Below are 27,792 nucleotides of genomic sequence, written 5' to 3'. Positions count from 1 at the left end.
AGGTATGCAGGATTAGACGCAAAAATTAAACAAGTAGCGTCGAATTATACAAGATGTACATTGAATGATACACCGAGAAATGTTGGCAAGTAAACAAATAAGTGCCGAGTTCAATGAAGTGTTAACAACTGCTGTCAAAGTAGTAAATTTTATAAGGTCTATTGCTTGTAATTCACCACTGTTTGCAATCATATTTTTGCCTAGACTGTGAAGGAGTTTACTAGCATATGGGTTAGTGCAATTGCATCAGTTTTGTACATAGTAAATGTATAAAATCATCACCTACCAAGATAAATGAATTGGCATTGTTTTAATTATATCTTATATCGTGAATACCTTCATAATGTGTTGCCATAGTATTGCACTACCTTGAATAAGTAATGCTTCACTGACGGAGAAGACTATTGTTACTTATTCTCTGCGGATAACACCACCCAGACAGTACCGTTTGTAAAATGGCATGGGATAAAAAACTGTTATTCACATATCTCTCCCTATTAGACCTAGGAAAGCAAAAAGGTAGAGGACAGTGATAGTAGGGAGGAAGAAGAAATTCCGTCAAAAGAGGAAAGGGGCAGTTACTCCTTACTCGTAAATTCCTTGAGCAGGCAACGCCTTCCCATTAGGGAACACTGTTGTTGCCTATACTCGGTAACTCGGGCTACATCACGCTCCCACAGATGGCCCCGTTTCAAAGCTTATTGGCTTCTCAAGGGTGGGTAGGCAGGTATCCTGGTGTTGCAATAGTGACAACCCGGTTATGAAGTATAACTGCACAATATAATAAGGACAACAAGATTGGTGAGAGGAACAAAGGGGGGTGCGCTTACCAAGAAAGGCTTAAGTTCTACAAGTTGCAGCATCTGGAGACTAAGCAACTAGGCGAGGTGATCTGATCGAGGTGTATAAAGCTTTGAATGATTTGAGCAGGCTCAATGCTGACGGGATACTTCCACTTGCTCAGATTAAGAACCTGAGGGGGGCATAGATTCAAATTGAGGAAAGATAGTTGTAGGATAGATGTGCGGAAGTTTGCCTTTAGCCAGCGGGTAGTTGATTGCTGGAACAGACTTCCATCTGTCGTTGTGGAAGTTGATAGCTTAAATAAATACTGAACTAGACAAACATTTAGAGTAACTGGATGGGTGAATTGGGAAGGTTTTTTTTTTTTTTTTTCGGCTGATGCTGTATAAGCTTGCTTTCTTGCATCATATGCTAATATGAGACATGCCTGTTGGTGTGCACTGATTTAGACTAAAAGATATTTTTGCTTAGACTGTGGAGTTTACTGGCATATGGGTTAGTGTAGTTGTATCATTTTTATACTCAGTAAACATAAAATGATCACCAATTTTATTGGTGATCATTGGTGATAACCTACCAATGTAGATGAATTGGCATTGTTTTAATTATATCTGTATTTTTTTCTAATTATATTATATTTTTAATTATATAATTAAAATGATGCCAATTCACCTACCTTGGTGAGTGATCATTGTATACATTTATTTATTATATAATTAAAGATATAATATAATTAGAAAAAAAAATAGAGATATTATTAAAACAATGCCAATATGTTTACTGCGTATGAATGTGATGCAATTGCACTAACCTGTATGCCAGTAAACTCCTTCACAGTCTAGGCAAAAATATCCTTTAGTCTAAATCAGTTCATAACTGGATTGTGACTATTGCAACAGTAGGGTATCTGCCCACCTGGACTATGAAAATGGGGTGTGCATTGGATGCGCTGCACCAGGGTCCCAAATAGAGGGAACCATCAAATTCTCAACATAAATAAACGAGGCCCAAGTGAAGGTAAAGAAAGCCAACATAACAAATGTCAGATAACTTATGTGGAAAATTACTTTCCCGATACGGCACTCTAGCGCTGCTCGCTCGGTAAACAGACGGTAGGTGTACTTGTTCTGGAGCAAAGTCCGAGAATGATATTGCTCCAAATTGACAGGTAGGCTTGGCAAATGATGTGCTCATTAGTGCGTGAACACAACACACGATAAAATCGGTTTAGTATCACTTTAGTAGCACTCAGAAGCACTAATGTTTGCTTTCCATAATGGTGAAAAAGGTGAGGTTACCTCCAGTTGAATCCCATGGGTGCTTGAACCCCTTCCCGAAGTGGAAGGGATAACCCCAACCTTTTTTCTTTAGAATCACGTGGACTAGCGCATAAATTGTTTATTAAGAGAATATTATTTTTTTATTACTGTACTTTTATTTTTAAAGACACTTGTGCGGATACACACATATCATAACATCAATCAACACCTCAACAGCTATTCATATATATATAAAGAATCTTTCTTTCTTTTCTTATTATTTCCTAACCTAACGTTTAAGGTTAAGTCACGAAATATAAGGAAACCTTTTCTATTATTTCCTAACCTACCATTTAAGGTCAGGTTACGAAATATAACGAAACCTTTTCCTTTTTTTGTAACCAAACCTAAATCAATGGTATACTAAAAACACTCATGAACTCCAAAAATCTGTGGTCAAGATTCAATATTGGGTACAGCGTTCTGACTGCTAGCGATACAGCTGTGATTGATGGTAGCTAATACTTACAAATTGGACCGGTATGGCATTAAGGGCAAGTTGCTGCAATGGATAAAGGGATGGTTCAGTGGCAGAAGACAGAGAGTGGTAATCAATTGACATTACTCTTCGTGGACCAATATTATTAGTGGATTCCCCCAGGGTTCGGTGCTGGGCCCTTCGTTGTGTAAAGTTGCTAGAACGAGTACAGAGAAGGGCAACAAGATTGGTGAAAGGAGCAAAAGGGTTTTCTTACCAGGAGAGGCTTAAATTCTGTCAGTTGCAGCATCTGGAGACTAGGGACCCTGGAGGTGATCTGATCAAGGTGTACAAGGCCTTGAATAGTTTGAGCAGGCCCAATGCTGATGGGATACTTCCGCTTGCTCAGACTAAGAACCTGAGGGGGGGCATAGATTCAAATTGAGGAAAGCCAGTTGTAGAATAGATGTGTGGAAGTTTGCCTTTAGCCAACAGGAAGTTGATTGCTGGAACAGACTTCCATCTGTTATTGTCGAATTTGATAGCTTAAATAAATTTAAGGCTGAACTAGACAAACATTTAGAGTGACTGGATGGGTGAAATGGGAAGGTTTTTTTTTTTTTTTAGGCTGATGCTTTATAAGCTGGCTTTCTTGCATCATATGCTTCAACTAATGCTAATACTAATGCTGATGTCTCCAAAGGTTTGTAATCTGAGCAAGAGAAACAATCCCATCAGCATTGAGCCTGCTCAAACCATTCAAGGCCAATTTCGCCTCAGTCAGTTTACCTCGCAGGTGCCTAGTCTCCAGATGCTGCAATTTGCGGAACTTAAGCCTTTCTTGGTAAGAGTATCCCATTGTTCCCGTCAGCAATCTTGTTGCCCTTCTCTTTCCTCAATCTAACAACTCTGCATCCTTCCTAAAATGAGGTCTCCAGAACTGTATGCAATACTCAAGATGTGACATTGCCTTATACATAGGGATAATCACCTTCTTTCCCTACTAGCAAAATTCTGTGTAGCATTGACAAGATCCCACAACCTGCTCTGATAGCTGCACTGATTAGAAAACTTCATATCTGACTGCACAGTTATTATTATTAGCCATATCGCGCAAGGAAGTCTGAGGCTTATGCTGCACCAGCAAAAAAAAAAAAAAAAAATTCCCGAGTTACCCTGAGAGAGAGAGAGAGAAGAATGATGATATCCAGCTCAGGACCCTGGGTTTGCCAAGCCCATACCCACCAGATGTGAGCCCTTCCACGTATTTTTCATTCTCCACTACCCTAAGCGTAGTACAATACAGATAGGGGCAAGCCATCCCAGGGGTACTGCACTGCACCCGGCCGCTAATGTTCAAGGGGGCATCTGAAAACCTGAAACTTACATACACATATGAAGAAAATTTTAATGGAGTGCCAGATTTCAATTGCCACCTGTGCACCAAATTGCTATTGGCATCCGGGTGCCACATACCCTAGGTAGGGATCATGTTGCAGTAGCATACTGTCATTACTATTATTAACAAGACTGCCAACATTTATATCATCTGTAAACTTCAACATTAAGCCTGATAAATGTACAAAACAACAATGGGCCGAACCCTGGGGGCACTCCACTAATAATATTAGTCCATGAAGAACAATGTCCATTAATTACCACACTCTGTCTTCTGCCACTCAACCACCCTGCTCCAATTTGTACAGTAATCTTTCATGTTTACCCAACAGTGTCAAAGGCTTTCCTGAAATCCAAGTTTATGATATCAAAATTACTTTTTGCATCTAGTTTCATTGTAACACATCATTGTATCCAATCAAATTTGTCAGACAAGACTTTCCTTTAACAAACCCATGCTGTGTCTGAATTATTGCTGCAGTCTTGTCTAGATGATCCTGCAATGCATCTTAAATCAGTGACTCCATTATTTTACCCAAAACAGAAGTTAAACTACCTGGTCTGTAATTAGTCATGTTACCCTTAGATCCCCCTTTGTGAATTGGGGATACATTTTCCAGTCCATGGGGACAACTCTGAGTCCAAGGATGCTCTCATAATTATGGCTAAGGGTTTGCTTAGTTACTTTGCCACCTCCTTTAATATAACTGGATAGAACCCAGGTGCCTTTCTTATGTTTACCTACAACAATTTCTCCTCCACTTTGCTCCCAGTTATTACAAAATCATTAAACACCCTGCTACAGGTTGATAAACTTCTGGCATTTTCCTCCCTTCATAACTCCTCATGTGTGAATATAGATGCAAAATACTCATTCAGTTTGTCAGCTATCTGTATGGTCACCATTCTGTGAATGCGGAGTGTATATTAATATGTATGTGTTGTTTTTACCATGTCTGTTCATCTGCATATAAAAACTTGACTCCCCGTGCATGGATATTCATGAAATTTGGGCCTTTTAAAAGTAGTTGTTGTGCCATCCAGACTTCATTAAAATCGGAGAAATAGAAATCGAGCAATTACTATTTCTTTTTTCAGTATACAAGTTGTATGGAAAAAAGAAATATATAGATTAAATGTAGTTTTAATGCAGTATTTTTAGCTTTAGATAGTCTGTGTATGGTTCACATGTATTATGATGTAATTTTGGTAAATGTGGTATCTCTTGTGGAGAAGTACATACCCAGTGAATGCGTATATTGTGATCACTTTGGGACTTAGCTAAATTGATAACAGTAACTGAAGAAACAAGAATACAGCTGTTGAGTGCTGTTTATTAATGCAGAGACATGTATAAATAAAAAGGCAGAAGTGGACAGAAATAAAACTTTAAAATAAAGCAATTTAAAAAAATTTAATTTGACAGTCCACTATTTCTTCAAGGAAGTCATCAGTAAAAATGCCGATCGGGCTAGCCGGCTGGATAAAATGCCTGCCTGGCAACCCAAAGGTCGCGGGTTCGAATCCTGCCTCGGGCTTGGATCAGAGTACAAAATTCTAAAACCTTGGGAGGTGCAATATGGTCACAGAAGCCAATGCGCCAAAAACTAACAAAAAAAAAAAAAAAAAATCAGTAAAAATGGAACTGTTGTAATGTTTCTGGAAATTCATACAAGCTATCAAAAACAAATAAAGAAAATGTTAAAATCAAGAAAATGGTTACTGCTGTACTGAAAACAGTGATCAGTAGGATTACTGATAGGAAAATAACAATCCCCACACTGTATAAACCCCAGAGGCTCACATCTGGTGAGTATGTGCTTGGCACACCAAGGGTCCTGAGCTGGATATCATCATTCTTCTCTTTTTTGGTGATTCCCCTTCTACTTCAACTCTTGTTTTCTCTCTCTCTCTGGGTAACTCAAATTTTTTTTTTTTGGCTTGTGCAGCATAAGCCTCAGGCTTCCTTGCACCACATGGCTATTAATAATAATAATGATAAAACATCAGTAATTTGCCATACGATGTGTTGGAGTTCAAGAACAAATCTGGTTGTTACGTAATCATTTCTGTCTACTGCACATGCTTAAAATGTGATAACACAAACCAAAGTATTGATTACAATAAATGACTTTTTTTTATATGTATTGGTACACATCTATTCAGAACTTCATGATAACATTATCTGCAATCACAAAAAGTGGCATGCACTGCATATAGGCAGAAAAGAGTATATGGAAGGATAATAATAAATATTATTCAGTTGAAATTAAACTTAATGGCTAAGTTTAGAGAACGTAAAACTATAGTTTTAGTAAGTGTTCTGTAAAGTTACAATCATAGTAATTAATTGTTAAGAAGATAACTATATTTACTTTTCACTTCTATTAATTGCAGAAAAAAAACTAATTTAATTTAAAGAAAAACATTAAACATGATCAAAATGTAATTCATTGCATACATTAACTAATTTTTTTTTTTTTTTTTCATATAAAAAAAAAATTTTTACATTTGGTTCAGGTGTACACCAGTGATTCTCCTAGATTAAACTGAAAATGGGGAACTTAAAAAAAAAAAAAAAAAAAAAAAAAGCAGTTAATTAGGCAAAAATTTAATTTAGAAATTGTAAAAAAAGTAAATTTAAATGGAAATACTTGATCATATTTTAACATTAAATTAAAAAATTGCAGCCCAAATATAAGAAATATAAATATGACTATATGTATATATTAATTATATGAATATATCTTTAACAAATCTTGCTGTAATAAAATTGAAGTGAATTATATAGTTCAAATGAAATGCAGCATAAGTAATTGAGAAAATTCAACGGGCCAATTAGAAACTTAAAGGATGTTATGCATTATTTATTCATAGTAGAGGTGATAATTTTTGTTACATAGAAGGTACTCTGTAGGCTGTTTTCACTTGTGCTGGGTCCAAAACATTCATATAATGAAGTTAAGCCATCAGATTAACAACACCAAATTTATATTTGCTGTCTGCACCCCTTTACATGATTCACATCACAGAGAGTGCAAGGGAGCTAGAATTTTCCTTGTCATCATCTCCCATAATCCTGCTGAGCATGTTAGACATCAGAGTAGTTTCATTTGAATCTCCAGAGCTCCATTGACTCTGATTAAGATTCAGTCAGGGTTGACACTACTATTAGATTACAAAGCAAAATTTTTCTCATTTATTCCGCACAACTCTCAGGTAAAGTAAAATAAAAACCATATACCGTGATTCGTCACTGCAGTTAATCTTTTATATTTAATAGTACAGAATTTTTTCATAACATTCTAGCAGTGCATTTTTTTCAAATTTTACAGATGTAATAATTATTATATTAACAACTCTTTACACTTAATACATAATACACTTATATGCAAATAAGTGTAACTTATATCCATATAAGTGTATTATGTCTGTAGAAGCTTATGTTCACGAATCAATTTACCTGTTGTGCAGCTGAAAAACACAGAATAACTAATCATTGAGCCCCTACTCTGCTTGAGATAGGCCAACAACAGCCTTGACTGAAGAGTACTCTAGAAATTCCTTCAGTTGACTGAAATTGAATCCAGACCACTCTAAATGAGTGACAAGTTGCAAAACCACTGTACTGACTTTTTTATCATTATTAGCCATATGGTGCAAGGAAGCCTGAGGCTTTTGCTGCACCAGGTAAAGAAGAGAGAGAGAGAAAGAGAGAGAGAGAGAGAGAGAGAGAGAGAGAGAGAGAGAGAGAGAGAGAGAGAGAGAGAGAGAGAAGGAAATCACCAAGAAAGAGAAGAATAGTATATCCAGCTCAGGACCCTGGGTGCCAAGCCCATACCAGATGTGAGCCCCTGGGGTAGTTTTTGTGGACAATCCCCACATGGTCTGTTAAATCGAGGTTTCTTTATATACATGTATCCAGTGGCTTATTTCATATGTAAGCTGACAAGCTTTTAATTGCAGATTCAGAGAATAAATGAACTGTTAGTTTATTAGTATTTTAAATTTTCCACTTTGGTTATTCTGAACTAAGTTAATGATAATTGAATAGGTATTATAATTACATAAAATGTCTGCTTTCTTCATCCAGGTGGTGACTAATGAAGAGTAAAACAGATTTAAAACCAGAATGAAGATTTCTACTATATTTGGGAATAGAAGAGAGTGTATTATTGTTGTCACAACTAAGATTATCTTACTGATCTGTGTCTACATATTGCTGTCAGTAGATCTTGAAGCTGTTTGTCTGGCAGTTGCTCAACACCAAGAAGGTGAATTCTTTTTACCGCCCCTAGAAATACCTGTAATCAATGAATCATTTCCATGGGATGACATACGTTTACCAAAATTCATTATTCCACTGCACTATACTTTGTTTTTACATCCTAATCTTACTACATTTTTTAACTCTGGATCAGTCCTCATAAACTTTTGGCTGATAAAAAAAACAGATTACATTGTTTTGCATGCTAAAGCACTTACTTTGAGGAAAGTAGAAATCTATGGAAATAATTCAAGCACTATTCACTTAAAAAGATACTTGGAAAATCCTTCAAATGATGAACTCTACATTGAAACTCAGCAAACTTTGACACCAAATAATTATTCTTTATATATTCAGTTTTCTGCTGTTCTGGAAGAAAGACTAGATGGATTCTATGTCAGTTCATATAAAGACGCCAGTGGAAGGAAGAGGTAAGCTGTCAGCTCATGTATTATATATATTTTTATGTTTCTATTTGCTATATACACTGAGTTGGCTGTGCATTTGCAACAACTACCTAATACTGCATAGTGCCGCCTTTTCCCTGTAATACAGCATGTACACATCTTGGCATGGACTCTTGTGTTGCAGAGTGTCCTGTGGTATTTGCTACCCATTTATTGCACAGTGTGTCTAGTAATGTCCGCACATTGACAGGCAGATGATTGTAGCATCGAATGTCCTTTTCCAGTAGGTTTCAAATGTACTCAATTGGGTTGAGATTGTTGGATAAGCCGGGTGGCCATGGAGAATGGAGAATTTATTGTCATTTCCTGAAACCAGTTAGCAACCTGCCAAGCCCTTCTGGCATGGCATGTTGAAATAGGTGTCCCATTGAGCTGTTGATTAAGGGTGGTCAGAGGACCCAGGGCAAGCCACAAAAACAGTCTCCAAACCATAACCACCTCCTCTAGCCTGATGAAAACCAATAGTGCATTAGCTGCCATTGCCTTATGTTGCTTTCTACAAGTGCAGATACACCCATCAGCATGCTAGAATTGGAAATGGGATTCATCAGACCAGGCAAAAGATTTCCATATATTTGTGGTCCTGTGTTGGTGCTGATGTGCTCAAGCAAAGGTGCAGTTTCTTGTGTCGCTCAGTATGGGTACCTGTGATCAGAGGTGTAGCTAGGTTTTTGGTGCCCTTGGTAAGGCTATGCGCCTTTTTACAATAATTGGTAAAATCATAATAATAATAAGTACAGTCGGACTTCTGTTTAATGAACTTCTTTATAGAAAATTTTTCTGTATAGCAAATTTTTTGAATTCTCCTATTTAAAATAGTTTCTGTAGAACAAAGAAAATTTTCCATATAACAAATATATTACGATGGTGGCACGTCTAAAATGAATTGGGCTTTTGTTGTTTTATTTAAATTATAAATCACTATATTCATGATTACCTGTTTATATAGCAAGCACAAAAACACTATATACACATTATTTGTGCTTGCTATATAAACAGGTGTGTGAATTGCAAACTGCTATGCATTCGAGCATGCACTGATGAAGCGGTTGCCTGATTGGTCCCTTCAAAGTTATGTTCTGGACAGCAAGAAGAGCTATGTTGGTATACAGTATGTACTCAAATTTAAGGATGCATGCAACCTTGAATTACCCTCTGAAAACACGTCATTTGGAAAAAAATAATTTTCACCCCCCTTGCTCTCAACGTGATGAGACATCAGCTAGCCTCTGGTGTCAAAATGGCTTGGCACAGAACTCATGTGGTTTGTCAGTGGTGCCCTTGGCACTTTCCCCAATACCAAGGCACTCCTATGCTATTGCTTGTGATGGCTGTCAACGCATAGCATGTAATTTCTAGCACATTAGGTAGATATTGGTTTTGCTATTCCTATGTTGTACTGGGTGGTTTGCTGGGTCATTGTATGCTGATGTGCCACAAGATGAGACGTGATGCTCACTATGTTTGTCAACTGCATGACTTGCATGTGAACTTTGGCTGGTTGTTTGACTGCTTTTGAGCCAGTCAAAGCATTTAACCATGTTGGCTGTTGTTGAGATACTGGCAACAGAAGGTCTTATCTCCAATATCATTACATATTTAAAGTCAGAAAGATCTCGATGCAGACCTATTCTTTCTTGCTGACACTCAAAAACTGATTATAACATCTTATAACATCTATTCCTGACTTTGACATCAGTGTTATAGATCAGTCCATTCCTACATAAGGAAGGGATTGTTGCTTATATAAAGCCAACTCAGTGTATGTATATTGTGGACATGAACATGTGTATCTGTAATGCATTTCCAGTGATTCCCCACAAAGATTGCTACTGTGATGCTACAAGAACTCTGCAGAACCAGTCGGTGCAAGTAGCATGGTGAGTAGAATGTTTTTAGTATTGTTTGATTGGTCTCTTAGTTATTGGGAGGTATGATTACCAGCAAGGCAGCCTTTTAGTGTCATCAATGGCATGGGGAGCAGGACCACGATCAATAAATAAGGACTCGGTACCCCCCCCCCCCATACTCTTGCAGAGCAAGAATGCAGGTGGCCTATGTGGAGATGAAGGGACTAGAAAAAAACTTGGAAAGAAAAGGTGAATGCATAAAGGGATATTAGGAGAGGCACCTCCAAGGTGAGCTAAATTATAGGAATCCAAAATAGTAATAAACCCTAAGAAGGTTGGTCTTGGACAGATAAAGTTTCAAAGAACAAGAGGTACGAGGTCAGTTTGGTCAGCCGTGGAAGATCTTCCAAGGTGGCAATGCAGATGCTTAAGTAGGAAGATTTTGGGGCCAAATAAGAGAATCCCTCTTCTGTGGAAAAGGAGTGAAGCGAATGTGGTTAATATAGGGAAAGATCTATGAGCACAGCAGCTGAAGAGGATCCTGCCTGGTGTGGAGCCAGGCTAGTAGATGATCCTCTGTATGCAAGGGACACCACAGTAGAGGCAATCATCCTATGCCGGCTGAACTGACATCAGCAAGAAGACAACATCTCTGTTGTCTGCAGATAAATTTTGCCTGATTAGCAGTTAGCTCTACAGGAAGGTGGAAGGTCTTGAAATCAGATCTCATACTGGAAGAATTATAGTATCAGCTAGAGTTCCATAAGGTCCCAAAGGGCAGAGAAAATCATTATGGGTGAGTACTGCCATCAGCAGCCATGAGCAGTAACACAGAAAGACAAATGATACTGAAACTGAAGAATATCGATGGTGTACTTATAAAAGCAGAGAAGGCATAATTCAAATAACAGAAGACTACTATAGAGAATTATATAAGGAGCGAAGGAATGATGCCAGCAGTGAGGAAGATGGATCGCAAATTAGCAACACATACGACATACCCAATATTCTTCCTGATGAGGTAGAACATGCATTGAAGAAAATGAAGAATCAGAAAGCCCCAGGGGAAGATGAAGTTACTGTAGAGTTGTTAAAATTGGGAGGAAGAGACATAACACAAAAACTGGCAAGCTCTTCACAAAGTGCATTAGAAAAGGTGTGATGCCTAAGCAGCGGAATAATGCAATCATAGTTTTGCTGCATAAGAAAGGAAATAAATCAGAAATTGGAAATTATAGGCCAATTAGCGTGTTATCCCACATCTACAAGTTGTTCATAAGGGTTATTACTAACAGATTAGAAAGAATACTTGATGAGAATCAACCGAAAGAGCCAGCTGGCTTTAGGACAGGATTCTCAACTATGGATCACTTTCACGTATCACAGCTAATGGAGAAAACAAAAGAATATAAAACACCATTATGCCTGGCATTTGTGGATTATGAAAAGGCATTTGACTCCATACAGCATAAGGCAATGTTTCGGGCACTGGAAAGACAAGGCATAGATACCCCATATATTATGATTTTGAAGAAAATATATGAGAAGGCTGCCTCCTTTATTAGATTAGACAAAGACAGTAGGAAATTTAAAATTGAGAAAAAGAGTTTGAAAAGGAGTCACAATATCTCCAAAGCTGTTTACTGCTGCCCTTGAGGAAGCTTTCAGTAGATTAGACTCTGATCGCAGAAAGGGAGGTTATTTTATTAGGTGACTGGGATGACAAAGACTGTTTGAAAATAGTAGCCATGGAAGAAATCTGAGCAGTAGTGTGGAACTGTTATGGAGAGGAGAAGGCACGGCAGTGGAAGTATTATTGTAGTCTGGTAGAATTCATCCAAGAAAGAGATAGGACTTGTCCTTAAGCATGGGACTAGTTCCCAGTGTCAAATGATGGTGGAGTTCGAGAAGGTGACAGAAGACTGCACTTCACTTTATGAGTGAGGTTGTGAATTTGAAGAAAGCCTAAACTGCATCTTTTTGCTGATATAAGGGAGTGATCTAGTTGGCATACTGACAGGTCGTGTTCTGTAAGAAGTTGCTGTTGAAGGTCCAAATAGGCATTACAGTTGAACATAAGATGGTTTCATAAGTTGGTGAGGTTCTTGTGACATGGAGAGTATGCACCATCAAATAAGTGTATCATGTGGACAGTGAAGTCTGCTAGGTGAATGAAACCAAGAGCTTCAGGCCTGGCTAGCAGCTTGTAAATTCAGCTAGACATATTCAATATGGAGGAATAACAACAAAGGCATAGTATGAGGGCTAGGGCATACACCGTAAGTGATGCACTGCAGTGGACCCTGTCTGTAGTGGGAAATAATCAAGGGCAAAAATGCAATGTTAGGGTATACCCTGGAAGAAGAGCACTGCAGCGGACCCTGAATATAGTAGGAAACAACCAAGGGCAAAAATGTAAGGATAACAGAAGAACCAAATATAAGAGGACAAAGGTCAGAGTGGGATCGATTAATGTAGGAACAGTGACTGGGAAAGGAATAGAATTTGTAGAAGTTACGAAGAAAAGGAAAATCAATGTATTGTGCATCCAGGAAACCAAATGGAGAGGAATGAGGAGTAAAGAACTAGCTGAGGGCTACAAATTAATATACAATTGCACAGAGAACAGGAGGAATGGAGTAGCAGTTGTGGTTGAAGATAACCTAAAGGATGCAGTAGTGGAAGTGTGCAGGAAAAGTGACTGGCTAATTAAAATTAAACTATTATTGACATTTATCAACTGTAATGGTTACCTTTCCCCTCCCCCCCCTTTTTTTCTGAATATGTAATTTTTTTTATTTATTTACTTATTTTTATTTTATTATTTCTTTGTATAATTATTTGTATATTTGTTTAATTCTGCACATCTTTGTATATTTTGTACCTGTATAATCTATGTATGCACATTCTGCATTTATATAACTCTGTAAATTTTCTGTATAATTTCTTCTGTCTCAAATAGTTTGTATAACTATTTTTTAAAAAATATATAACTTTCTGTATAATTCCTTCTCTTGCAAGAATGCACGTGAGCGAGCTTTGACTATTGTGCTATTTTGCAGGAGTAACAGTTTTTGAGAACATTGCCATTTACGTCTTCTTTTCTATAGGTACCTGGCTGCTACTCATTTTCAACCCACATCAGCAAGACGTTCATTTCCATGCTTTGATGAGCCTTCATTGAAAGCTACTTTTCAGTTAACTATAGTCCATGAAAAATCAAGCCGTGCCTATTTTAATACTGCAGTTAAAAGAAAAACATTCTACGATGATGAAGAAAATTTGTTTCAGACCTCTTTCCATCGAACTGTTCCTATGAGTACTTATCTTGTGGCATTTGTCATATGCGATTTTGAGAGACTTACAAAAACATCTGCTGATAATGTAACTGTACGTAAAATTAGAATATTGACATATATTTAATAATTTGAAAATTATATATATTTAATAATGTAGCTCTACTGTTTAATTATCATGAATAGGCCTTATTTTTAACTCTAGTTAATGTGAAAAGATGTTTTGAAAGCACAACACTTGATAGAGTAGGGGATCCTAACAAGGGAGATTTGCCTGTCTGGCAGAAGTGTTTAGGTCTAGAAAGTCATCCAAAATACAGCTTCTCCCCCCCCCCCCAATCCCCAACCCTGCTTTACCTGTTCATTTTCAAGTTGTAATGAACAGACCACAGACCGTGGCTCTAAAAAACAAGAATGTTTCAAAATTGAATTTTCTGACCTTATATTTCATTTACAGATTTTGAAATTAGAATAATGAAAGGTAAGGCGGGAAAATTGCAAGGGATGTGACTGCAGACAAAAGGTTAAGAATCTGTATGATAGATATGTATCCTTATGTAGCTCTGATTGTGATGTACATTCATCTCTAGCTAGCCCTGAACTTTAGTCAACTAAATTTTATATAGTGTACCTGTAGTAACCACCATTTGGTGGGAAGGCACTCACAAAATTATTCAGCATGATCTGATTCCTCTTTTAACAACTTTGCACCCCTCCTATTATTATGTAGGGAAAGTCTGCTGTAACAAGAGGTAGAGAAATCAGAAAAATTAGTTGTTAAAATGGATTTTAATGAGGCAAATGGATTTTTTATAATGAAATTGTAGAAAGTGTATAATTGTTGAAGAAAATGGAGAATATTGAAGATATCTGTTTTATACTCACTTCAAATCTCCATACTCTATGGGGTTTATTGTAATAATTGCAGGTAAACACTGGAATAATAAAATAAAACAATCGATTTGGCATCTTATTTATGAATGTTACAATGACTGGCTGCTGGTTGTTTGTTTTGGGGTTGTAAGGAGGAAACTAAATTAAAAAGCAAAGAGATCTAGGAAAGATAATAATGAATTCTTGCATATGTGGACACAAATGAAGAATGGATTGATTTGGCCATTTGTAGGGGAGAAATAGAATAAGTATAGGTGACCCCCAAATAGATCAATTGAATGGGTGTTTTGTTTGTACATTCACAATAGCAGTCCCAGATAGCATTAGCATTAGTAAAGGCATTTGATGCAAGAAAGCAAGCTTATACAGCATCAGCCAAAAAAAAAAAAATAAATAAATAAATAAAAAATATCCACTTCCACTTCACCCCTCTGTTTGTTCGAAATACCTGTCCAGCTGAGCCTTAAACTTATTTAGGCTATCAACCTCCACGACAAGGGATGGAAGTCTGTTCCACCTACCAACCACCCACTGGCTAAAGGCAAATTTCCGCACGTCTATCCTACATCTGTCTTTCCTCAATTTGAATTTATGTCCTCTCAGATGATTATTCTGAGCAAGAGGAAGAATCCCATCAGCACTGAGCATGCTCAAACCATTCAAGGCTTTATACACCTCTATCAGATCACCTCGCTGGTGCCTAGCCTCCAGACACTGTAATTTGCAAAACCTAAGCCTTTCTTTATAAGAGCACCCCTTTGTTCCATTCACTAATCTTGTTGCCCTTCTCTGTACTTGTTCCAGCAGCTCTACATCCTTCTTGAAATGAGGCCTCCAGGACTGTATACAGTTCTCTAGGTGTGGCCTGACCATTGCCTTATACAAGGGAATAATCACCTCCTTATCCCTGCTAGAAAAATTCCTATATATCATTGACAATACATCATGAGCTACTCTTGCAGCCCATCTGCACTGCACAGAGAACTTCATATCTGCCTGCACAACCACCCCCAGGTCCCTTTCATTCTCTACCACTGTCAGTGTAGTACCACAGAGTTGATACGTTGCTCTGGGGTTGCTGTTTCCCATATGTAGTACTTTACATTTGTCAATGTTAAACTTCATTTGCCACCTCTCAGCCCATCTGCTCAACCTTTCCAGATCCTGTTACAGCAGCATAGTGTCAGTAGTGTCATTGACAACCCTGCCAACCTTCGTATCGTCTGCAAACTTGGACATTAAGCTTGATATACCATCATCAATATCATTTATAAATACAGAAAACAATAATGGACCCAATACTGAACCCTGAGGGACTCCACTAATAACATTAGACCACGATGAGCAGTGTCCATTGATTACCACTCTCTGTCTTCTCCCCCTCAACCACCCCTTTATCCATAGCAGCAATTTGCCTCCAATGCCACACTGCTCCAATTTGTGCAGCAGTCTTCCATGTGCAACACTATCAAAAGCCTTTCTAAGATCCAAGTATATAATATCAAAGTTATTCCTTGCATCCAGTTCTTTTGTGACTGCATCATAGTATCCAATCAAATTGGTAAGGCAAGACTTCCCCTTAACAAAACCATGCTGTATCCGAGCTATAGCTATAATTATGGCTAAGGGTTTGCTTACTTCCTTTGCTGCCTTCTTTAATATAACTGGATAGATCCCATCCACCCCAGGTGCCTTTCTTGTGTTTAATCTTCAACAATTTCTCCTCCACTTTACTCTCAGTTATTACAAGATTCTCTAGCTTACTGCCAGAGTTGAATACACCTCTGGCATTCCCCTCGCTGAATAACTCCTCATGTGTGAATGTCGATGCAAAATATTCATTTAGTTTGTTAGCTACCTGAGCAGGGTCATCAACAGTTGACCCATCGATATCAAGTGGACCAATCTGATTCATCCCCTTCCTTCTAGAGTTTACATAAGTAAAGAACTCTTTGCTGTTTTTCTTCACATCCCTTGCCAATGATCTCTCGTAATCTGCCTTCGCCTGCCTAACCTCCTTTGTAACTTGGTTACAGATCAACTTGTATCTATCATAGGCTTCTGTGTCACGTGTTAATTTGTATGTATCCCATGCATTTTTCTTCTCTGCTATATGTCTCATTAGTTCATCTGACATCCATTTAGGCCTAAACCTTGAACAACATTTCTTAGCTGGTATGTAAAGCCTAGTAGCTTCCAAGATAAGTTCTTTGAATGCTTCCCATTTTGAATTTGCTTTTGGTAACATCATCAGTTGGTCCCACTGTATAGAATTTAAATACTGTCTCAGTCCATTGTAGTTGCCTTTATGAAAGCAATAACCCTTCCCTTTACCCCTAATGGTAGTTATCTCTTTGAGTAAATCCCACTTCAGCACAATGTGATCACTGCTACCTAGTGGTTCATTTATCTGCAGATTCTTAATTCATGAAGAATCACTACTGATAATCAAATCAAGAGTATTACTCCCTCTAGTTGCCTCCCGAACATGCTAATGTAGAAAAAAATCATCCAATAAATCCACAAAAGCCTTGCTAGTGCGTGAGTGACCAGCCCCCAAATTCCAGTCAGTATCTGGGAAATTAAAATCCCCCATTATAAGACTCTCTGATTTACTGGCCCACTCTATTTCCCTGTACAGTTTCTTATTATACTCATCAGAGTCATTAGGCCTATAGCACACTCCTACTCTCAATTTTGATCTCCCAATGCTTATGTCACACCAAACTGACTCGACACTGCACTGTCCAGCGATGTCGACTGGCTTCACTTCCTTGGATTTTATATATTTCTTATCTAATAGCATAACCCCTCCTCCCTTCCTATCCTGTCTATCCTTTCTGTAGATATTGTATCCCCAAATTCCAGTTCTGCATTCCTTATATCTGTGTGACACCACGTCTCTGAAATCCCAACAATATCTGCCTTTGATGTTTTGAGCAATACCTCAAATTCATCAAATTTATTTACCAAACTCCTAGCATTGGTGTACACGCAAGTATACATGCACCTGTTCTTTTTCTTAGCTACCCTAACACAACCCATGTGTTTACTTGTACCCCAATGATTCCCAGCAGTCTCTGGGATAGGGGACTATAGCCCTTCCATGAACAAATTAATGTGGAATTTTTTAATGCTATATGTGATTAAAGCTTAATGAATCTCCAAACATTGCTTTATCCCCCCCCCAGAAAATCCTGGGACTGCTGCCATTTGCCTTCGCATAAGAATGTTGGAGTGCTTTTTTGAGGACCATACGGAGATACAAAGATGTGCAGCTTGTCTCTCACCAGAATTTTTGCTTGGGCAGCTCTATCAAGAGGGTGATGTGGGCACAGCAAACTACGATTGGTGATACTTGATAGTTTCGTGAAATGTTATTTTGCCAAGCAAGTGTATTGTCTTTGTTAACTGTAAATTAGAAATAAATAAATCCAGGATTCTTGAATTTACTCTAACTTATTGTTATTAGTATTACTGGCAAATGATGCAAGGAAGTAAGATTATACAGCATAAACTAAAAAAAAAAGAAAAGCATTACCTACCTCATCTGCCCATCTCTTCTAATACAGTAGAATGTCGGTTATCCAGAATAATTTAAAAGACTGATTTTTTTTTTTTTTTTTTTGATGGTAGTATTTGAAACAAATATTTATTATGCTACGAGAGTATTTCTGTCTGTTTTTTTTTATGTCATATATCTGGTGAGATGTTGGATGTAGGATTGATGGGTTTTCTCGGAAACCATGAGTGATAGAGTTTAGTCATTCGCTTCTGTGAACCAAAGTTTCCATGACATATTTTGTTCTCTTCATTTGATATTATGTTTAGTTTTAGCTCCAGATTCGGTAAGAATAATATCAGCCCAAAACAGTGAGATTTATTATTTTTTTCAGTTTTTTTTTTTTGAAGTAAAATGTCAACAAAAAGAATGGGCATAAAACCAGGAAGGATGTGATATAATAAAATTGATATTATTAAGGAACTTGAGATATTTATCAAAAAAAAATAGGTCACAACTACAAACGAAACAAAAAAAAATGACCAAAAATTAATTTAAAAAAATTGCTTTAAATGTTTTCCACTTTAAGTTTACAGTAAAATACCTATCCAAATATACATATATATGTAAATGTGCAAATTTTTATGTATAAGTTATTATTTTTTTAAATTAAATGAATTTGTTTTTTTCATGCTATTTAAAGTCTTTATCTTTTACCTTAATACATTACAACAGAATTTATTTAATTTTAAACTTATGTTCAATTATCCGGAAAATTTTGCTATCCAGAAGAGGTCTGACATTAATTATTTCGGATAACTGATGCTCTACTGTGCAGCTATTCTGCAACCATCCTTTTTTTCAATATACATTTATGTCCCCTTGTGTGCATTGTCTGAGAAAGAGAATATCATCATTAAGTGTATGCAATCCATTAAAGTCTAGATCACCTCAATCAGGTCTCCTAGTTTCCAATCAGTGCAATTTGCAGAAATGAAGTCTATTGTAGTAAGAGTAGGAGACGGGCGGAATTACTTGACAAGTAAAGGTCACTGATGAAAAAAAGCCGTGAACTAGGGTTGAAATTGAAAGTGTCTGCAATTCTGCCCAGACACGATAGGAGGGAGTATATAATGAGAGCCCTGTCAATCAATTCGGCCCTGGAAAGATTGTGCAGGGCTCAAGGGGTAGAATTTTTTTCAGCCTGGTCTGTACTTGTTAACAGGAGAGATTGCTTCTACAGAGATGGGATACACTTAAATAGAAAGGGTGCAAGAATGTTTGCTGATGCTATCGAGGCAGTGTTAGGTGGGTCGGAAAACTGCTAGATTGGGGGGATACAAGGACTAATAGATTAACAGTAGCCACTGGCAGAGGTGAAAGTGATTCTTGCACTGCTTCTATGGGAATGAGCCGCAGCCTGGAAAATAAGATGCAGGATATTTCAGAGACTGCTGGGAATCATTGGGGTACAAGTAAACACATGGGTTGTGTTAGGGTAGCTAAGAAAAAGAACAGGTGCATGTATACTTGCGTGTACGCCAATGCTAGGAGTTTAGTAAATAAATTTGATGAATTTGAGGTATTGCTCAAAACATCAAAGGCAGATATTGTGGTGATTTCAGAGACGTGGTGTCACACAGATATAAGGAATGCAGAACTGGAATTTGGGGAGTACAATGTCTACAGAAAGGATAGACAGGATATGAAGGGAGGAGGAGGGGTTATGCTATTAGTTAAAAAACACATAAAATCCAAGGAAGTGAAGCCAGTCGACATCGCTGGACAGTGCAGTGTCGAGTCAGTTTGGTGTGACATAAGCATTGGAAGATCAAAATTGAGAGTAGGAGTGTGCTATAGGCCTAATGACTCTGATGAGTATAATAAGAAACTGTTCGGAGAAATAGAGTGGACCAGTAAATCAGAGAGTCTTATAATGGGGGATTTTAATTTCCCAGATATTGACTGGAATTTGGGGGCTGGTCACTCACACAGTAGCAAGGCTTTTGTGAACTTATTGAATGATTGTTTTCTACATCAGCATGTTCGGGAGGCAACTAGAGGGAGTAATACTCTTGATTTGATTATCAGTAGTGATTCTTCATGCATTAAGGATCTGCAGGTAAATGAACCACTAGGTGGCAGTGATCGCAGTGTGCTGAAGTGGGAGTTACAGAGAGTCTTATAATGGGGGATTTTAATTTCCCAGATATTGACTGGAATTTGGGGGCTGGTCACTCACACAGTAGCAAGGCTTTTGTGGATTTATTGAATGATTGTTTTCTACATCAGCATGTTCGGGAGGCAACTAGAGGGAGTAATACTCTTGATTTGATTATCAGTAGTGATTCTTCATGCATTAAGGATCTGCAGGTAAATGAACCACTAGGTGGCAGTGATCGCAGTGTGCTGAAGTGGGAGTTACTCAAAGAGGTAACTACCATTAGGGGTAAAGGGAAGGGGTATTGCTTTCGTAAAGGCGACTACAATGGACTGAGACAGTATTTAAATTCTACACAGTGGGATCAACTGATGATATTGCCAACAGCAAATTCAAAATGGGAAGCATTCAAAGAACTTATCTTGGAAGCTACTAGGCTTTACATGCCAACTAAGAAATATTGTTCAAGGTTTAGGCCAAAATGGATGTCAGATGAACTAATGAGGCATATGGCAGAGAAGAAAAATGCATGGGATACATACAAATTAACACGTGACACAGACGCCTATAATAGATACAAGTTGATCTGTAATCAAGTTACAAAGGAGGTTAGGCAGGCGAAGGCAGATTACGAGAGATCATTGGCAAGGGATGCGAAGAAAAACAGCAAAGAGTTCTTTACTTATGTAAACTCTAGAAGGAAGGGGATGAATCAGATTGGTCCACTTGATATTGATGGGTCAACTGTTGATGACCCTGCTCAGGTAGCTAACAAACTAAATGAATATTTTGCATCGACATTCACACATGAGGAGTTATTCAGCGAGGGGAATGCCAGAGGTGTATTCAACTCTAGCAGGAAGCTAGAGAATCTTGTAATAACTGAGAGCAAAGTGGAGGAGAAATTGTTGAAGATAAACACAAGAAAGGCACCTGGGGTGGATGGGATCTATCCAGTTATATTAAAGGAGGCAGCAAAGGAAGTAAGCAAACCCTTAGCCATAATTACGAGAGCTTCCTTGGACTCAGGGGAGGTACCCATGGACTGGAGATGTGCAAATGTGACCCCAATTCACAAAGGAGGATCAAAGGCTGACACAAGTAATTATAGACCTGTGAGTTTAACTTCTGTTTCCGGAACATTAATGGAGGCACTGGTTAAAGAAGCACTGCAGGATCATCTAGACAAGACTTCAGTTATAGCTAGGACACAGCATGGTTTTGTTAAAGGGAAGTCTTGTCTGACCAATTTGATTGGATACTATGATGCAGTCACAAAAGAACTGGATGCAGGGAATAACTTTGATATTATATACTTGGATCTTAGAAAGGCTTTTGATACTGTTGCACATGGAAGACTGCTGAACAAATTGGAGCAGTGTGGCATTGGAGGCAAATTGCTGCTATGGATAAAGGGGTGGTTGAGGGGGAGAAGACAGAGAGTGGTAATCAATGGACACTGCTCATCGTGGACTAATGTTATTAGTGGAGTCCCTCAGGGTTCAGTATTGGGTCCTTTATTGTTTTCTGTATTTATAAATGATATTGATGATGGTATATCAGGCTTAATGTCCAAGTTTGCAGACGATACGAAGGTTGGCAGGGTTGTCAAGGACACTACTGACACTATGCTGCTGCAACAGGATTTGGAAAGGTTGAGCAGATGGGCTTCAAGGTGGCAAATGAAGTTTAACATTGACAAATGTAAAGTACTACATATGGGAAACAGCAACCCCAGAGCAACGTATCAACTCTGTGGTACTACACTGACAGTGGTAGAGAATGAAAGGGACCTGGGGGTGGTTGTGCAGGCAGATATGAAGTTCTCTGAGCAGTGCAGACGGGCTGCAAGAGTAGCTCATGGTGTATTGTCAATGATATATAGGAATTTTCTAGCAGGGATAAGGAGGTGATTATTCCCTTGTATAAGGCAATGGTCAGGCCACACCTAGAGTACTGTATACAGGCCTGGAGGCCTCATTTCAAGAAGGATGTAGTGCTGCTGGAACGAGTACAGAGAAGGGCAACAAGATTGGTGAATGGGACTAAGGGGTGCTCTTACGAAGAAAGGCTTAAGTTTTGCGAATTACAGTGTCTGGAAACTAGGCACCAGCGAGGTGATCTGATAGAGGTGTACAAAGCCTTGAATGGTTTGAGCATGCTCAATGCTGATGGGATTCTTCCTCTTGCTCAGAATAATCACCTGAGAGGGCATAAATTCAAATTGAGGAAAGACAGATGTAGGATAGATGTGCGGAAATTTGCCTTTAGCCAGCGGGTTGTTGGTAGGTGGAACAGACTTCCATCCCTTGTCGTGGGAGTTGATAGCCTAAATAAGTTTAAGGCTCAGCTGGACAGGTATTTCGAACGAACAGAGGGGTGAAGTGGAAGTGGTTATTTTTTATTTATTTATGTTACTTTTTTTTTTGGCTGATGCTGCATAAGCTTGCTTTCTTGCATCAAATGCCTGTACTAATTGCCAAATGCTAATTCTAAAAGAGTAATCAAAAATACAGAGGAGTAAGCATACTCCTCTGTGTTCTTGATTAATCTGGTTGCTCTTCTCTCCACTCGATCCAGCATATCCACATCCTTCCTAAAATGAAGCTTCCAGACCCATATGTGGTATCAAAATGTGGCCTAACGATATTTTGTACAATTAACCCCCCCCCCTCTTTTTTTTTTTTAACTTTGATATAGAGTTCAGCTTTTTAAAAAATTGTTACTTTTGTTTGATATAAAATATATCAACCTAAGTATTGATTCTTTGCAAAGTGTATCATATTGCCATTGCTCTCATTCTAATTATCGATCCTTGAATGGGAACAATAGCTACTTTTGTTGCAGTGGATAAACCCAACATCACTGACCTTTATTTTCATGCAGAGTTCAGTTTTTAATCCTTACATGGTATTAAAGTGTATCACTTTGATGTTTCTAAAATGTTCTAAAAGCCACTCAGTGAAATCGCCTCTTCCTTACAATTGATGGCAAGTGTGTTGATTCACAGCCATATATATTATATCCATTTTGATTTTTAAATATAACCGAATGAAATTCTCCCTGACTCTCTTCCCTCCCCTTACAGTTCTTGGTAACTGTATTGATTTCACATTAACAAAATCAGGAGATTTATAACTGTCAATCACAGTTAGATGCCAGTGATATTTAAAATGAGCAGTGCCACAACCAGTTGTGTGAAATTTTACAGCTGTCCATTGCAGTAAAAGCTTTGCTTTAGATTGGTGTTTTTCAACTTTTTTTTTTTTTTTTTTTTTTTTATTTTTGAGAATTGGAACACTTTGAAATGGGTAAGAAATCAACAAAATACTATATATATTGTGGTGTTCCAAGTTGGTAGAAGTAATCTGCATACACTTTATTTCATTTACTTTCAGTACATTAAAACTCCCTTTGTCTCAAGACTAGAAAGAAAATAATTCAAATCAGTTTCGTTATGAGAATAACAATACTTATTTCAATTATTTTCATTATGAGAATAATGAAACTGATTTGGATTATTTTTTTACATTCTAAAATGTAGATGAATTCTATCTACATTTTAGAATAGATATAATCATGTATATTTTCTTTTTATTATAAATATAAATGTCCAGTTTTTGGTGGAACATTTTGGAGCATTTTCTAGAACTTGGGAATTCTGGTTATGGTGTATTTGTTTGGTTTTTAGGAGCATTAGCAACTAAGGCCATATTGCTCCGGGATATGCAGTGGTCATTCCCTGACCTTTCCACATACTCCGTATTTGGTGGTGACAGGCTCGAACCCCGGTCTAATCAAAAAGCGTGTACTACGCACTGCTGCTCCTTCCCACCTGGCTATGGAGGCGCCGGAAATTCTGGTGGATCACCAATTGAAAAACCTGTTTTAAATATTCTTGCCAAGAATCAGGAGATGCCTAGCCGTAAATCATGATTAGTGAAACACATGGAAAATTAACCCTCACTACGTTACAGTCAAGCTGGATATATGGGACTGGATTTTCTGTAGCAGTAAGATGGTCACTTGTGTCCTCATTTCTTACTTTCTATAACGTAAGTAATCTTTGAAATGGATAAGAAATTAACAAAATATTATATATGCCTGGTTACTTTTGGAAAATAGAAATAAGCAGAACTGTGGAGAGCATCACATTTTTTTTGAGCAAATAGTGTATATCTTCACCTTTTGATTACCTTATTTTTCCATTAATAAGATGCATTGACCATAAGGTGCACCCACATTTTAAAATAATTTATGAAAATATATTTTATTGCATATATTTCAAATATAAATTCAAAAGTATAATTATCATTTACTTGGTTGGGAGAGGACTGGTGTTCAGTTGCTCTTTCTTTCTTTTTTTTTTTTTTTTTTTTAATATAATATAACACCTTCAGCTTGAAGCTAGCACTGCATGAAAACCTTTGATTTTATCTATTTTGTTAAGAGTAGAAATTTAAAACAAATTAAATTTCATGCTACACAGAAACACGAGATACCAAAGAAATGTTTTTCTCTCTCCAGTGGTGACTCATTGATTTATAGAAGGGATTGCTGACTCTCAAAGGTCAAGGATAAATTCAGTCAAATGATTACTAATACGTACTAGTAATTTGGGCTGATGATTTCTTATTTTTTGAAATCTTTGCTTATTGTTGCAATGTAGATCTTGATGGGAAGAAGGAGGGCAAAGGAGGGTAGTCATTGTCTCATATATTTTGCACCCCTTTGCCTACATTATATCAGGTCAACAACATGTATCCAAGTAAGATCTTAGACATATCATTACAACTCTTCCTTTCTTTCCATGAAAAATGTAATAAAACCAGTAGCCGCAAGCAGAGGTGGAAATGATTCTTGCACTGTGTCTGTTGGAACGAGCAGCAGCGCAGAAAGCAAGTTGCTGGGGATTTCAGAAAATGTTGTGAGTCATGAAACAAGTAAATACATGGGCTGTGTTAGAGTAAATAAGAGTAAGAACAGGTGCATGTATACTTGCATGTAAATCAATGCTAGGAGTTTAATAAATAAATTAGATGAATTTGAGGTGCTGGTTAAGACATCCAAGGCGGATATTGGTGGGATAGCAGAGATGTGGTGTCACTCAGATATAACCAGTGCAGAATTGAAATTTGGGGAGTACAATGTGTACAGAAAGAATAGTATGAAACAGAGCTGTAATACGTACAGAAAGAATAGACAGAATAGGAAAGGAGGAGGGGTTAAGCTGTTAGTTAAGAAACATAAAATCTAAGGAAGTGCATCCAGTTGACATAGATGGACAGTGCAATGCTGAGTCAGTTTGGTGTGATTTAAGCACTGTGAAAAAAAAACATGAGGGTAGGAGTTTGATATAGGACTAATGACTCTGATGAGTACAATGAACAATTATACAGAGAAATACAGTGGGCCAGTAAATGAGAGTATCTTATAATGGGGGATTTTAACTTCCCAGATATAGACTGGGACTTGTGGTTTGGTCACTCGCACACTAGCAAAGCTTTTGTGGATTTATTGAATGATTATTTTCTACAGCAGCATATTAGAGAGGAACAAGAGGGAGTAACACTCTTGATCTGATTATCGGCAGTGATTATTCATGCAGTAAGAATTTACTGATAAAGGAACCACTACATAACAGTGATCACAGTGTACTGATGTGGGATTTAATTAAAGATGTAACTGCCATCAAGGGTAAAGGGAAGGGCTTTTGCTTTCGTAAAGGTGACTACAGTGATCTCCGAAATTTAAGTTCAATACAGTGGAACCAATTGATGATGTTACCAACAGGAAATTTTAAATGAGAAGCATTCAAGGAAGTAATTTTGGAAGCTACTAGGCTTTTTGTTCCAACTAAGAAATACTGTTCTAGGTTTAGGCCCTAATGGATGTCAGGTGAACTAATGAGACTCGTGGCAGAGAAGAAAAATGCATGGGATGCACAAATTGTCAGGCAACTGTTTTCAGGCCTATGATAGATACAAGCTAGTCTGTAATAAAGTCACAAAGGAGGTTAGGCAAGCGAAGGCAGATTATGAGAAATCTTTGGCAAAGGATGCAAAGAAAAATAGCCAAGACTTCTTTATTTATATAAACTCTAAAAGGAAGGGGATGAATCAGATTGGTCCACTTGATATCAGTGGTTTGACTGTAGATGATCATTCTCAGATAGCTGCCAAACTAAATGAGTATTTTGCATCTACATTCACACATGAGGAATTTCTGTAAGGAAGGGGAGGACAGAAGTTTAAAAAACTACAACAGGGAGCTAAATGATTTTTTAATAACAGAGATCAAAATGGAGGAGAAATTGTGGAAGTCAAACATAAAAAAAGGCACCTGGGGCAGATGGAATCTATCAGTTATATCGAAGGAGGCGGCGAGGGAAGTAAGCAAACCCTTATCATAATTATGAGAGCATCCTTGGACTCGGGGGAAGTCCCCACAGATGGAGATTTGCAAATGTGTCTCCAATTCACAAAGTGGGATTAAAGGGTGACGTATGATCCGGTACATATGTTCCAGGGAAAATAATGAAGTCACTGTTTAAAGAAGCATTGTAAGATCATCTAGACAAGACAGCAGTAATGATTCAGACACAGCATGGGTTTGTTAATGGGAAGTCTTGTCTGACAAATTTGATTGGGTACTATGTCATGGTCACATGGGATCTGGATATGCAAAAAATAATTTTGATATCATATACTTGGATTTCAGGAAAGCTTTTGATACTGTTGCACATGGAAAATCTACTGTACAAGTTGGAGCAGTATGGCATTAAGTGCTAGTTGCTACAATGGATAAAAGGATGGTTGAGTGGGAGAAGACCGAGAGTGGTAATCAATGGATACTGCTCTAAATGGACTAATGTTATTAGTGCTGTCCTTCAGGTTCGGTGTTGGGCCCATTGTTGTTTTGTATATTTATTAATGATATTGTTGTAGGTATGTCAAGCTTAATGTCCATGTTGATAAATCAGGTGAGCGTGGGGGCCAGGCAATGGGTCCACCATGGCCAATCCATTGACGCCCAAAATGCCTGTTCAGATGGTTATGAACACTCGTTCCATAATGGGCAGTCGCCCCAACATGTTGAAACCAAATGTTGCTGGATCATCGTCAAGTAACCCTGGTAGAACTTGTTCAAGAAAGATCCGATATTAAGCGGAGTTCATGCAGGATGGTAACAGGTATGGGCCGACTAAGCAGTCACCAACCATACCTGCCCACACAATTATTGAAAAGCACTGTTGTGCCGTATGGGGGCTCACACCTTGTGGGGTGTCGTGAGCACCAAACATGAGCATTGTGCTGATTGAATAAGCCTTCCCGAGTGAAATAAGCCTCATCCGTGAACAAAACATAGGCTGGAAAATTCAAGTCTTGAAAACTTTCTTGGAGAAACCACTGTGAA

At 37.8% G+C, this 27,792-nt stretch overlaps 1 protein-coding gene across 1 annotated transcript in view; it reads left to right on the top strand.

Moving 5' to 3' along the window:
* The first annotated feature begins 8,071 nt into the window (after positions 1–8,071).
* The window catches only part of LOC150081627 (glutamyl aminopeptidase-like), a 253,803-nt gene continuing 234,082 nt past the window's right edge, over positions 8,072–27,792 (top strand). The window contains exons 1-2 of the mRNA XM_090380268.1: positions 8,072–8,637; positions 13,634–13,913. Of these exons, the coding sequence (XP_090236394.1) occupies positions 8,072–8,637; positions 13,634–13,913 (846 nt within the window). The remainder of the gene's footprint in view (positions 8,638–13,633; positions 13,914–27,792) is intronic.

The sequence above is a fragment of the Mastigoproctus giganteus genome, chromosome 8, assembly GCF_048544385.1.
Source record: "Mastigoproctus giganteus isolate SK-2022 chromosome 8, ASM4854438v1, whole genome shotgun sequence".
Lineage (NCBI taxonomy): Eukaryota > Metazoa > Arthropoda > Arachnida > Uropygi > Thelyphonidae > Mastigoproctus > Mastigoproctus giganteus.
The sequence above is the reverse complement of the archived record's forward strand: the minus strand, read 5'-3'. Positions and strand labels throughout refer to the sequence as shown.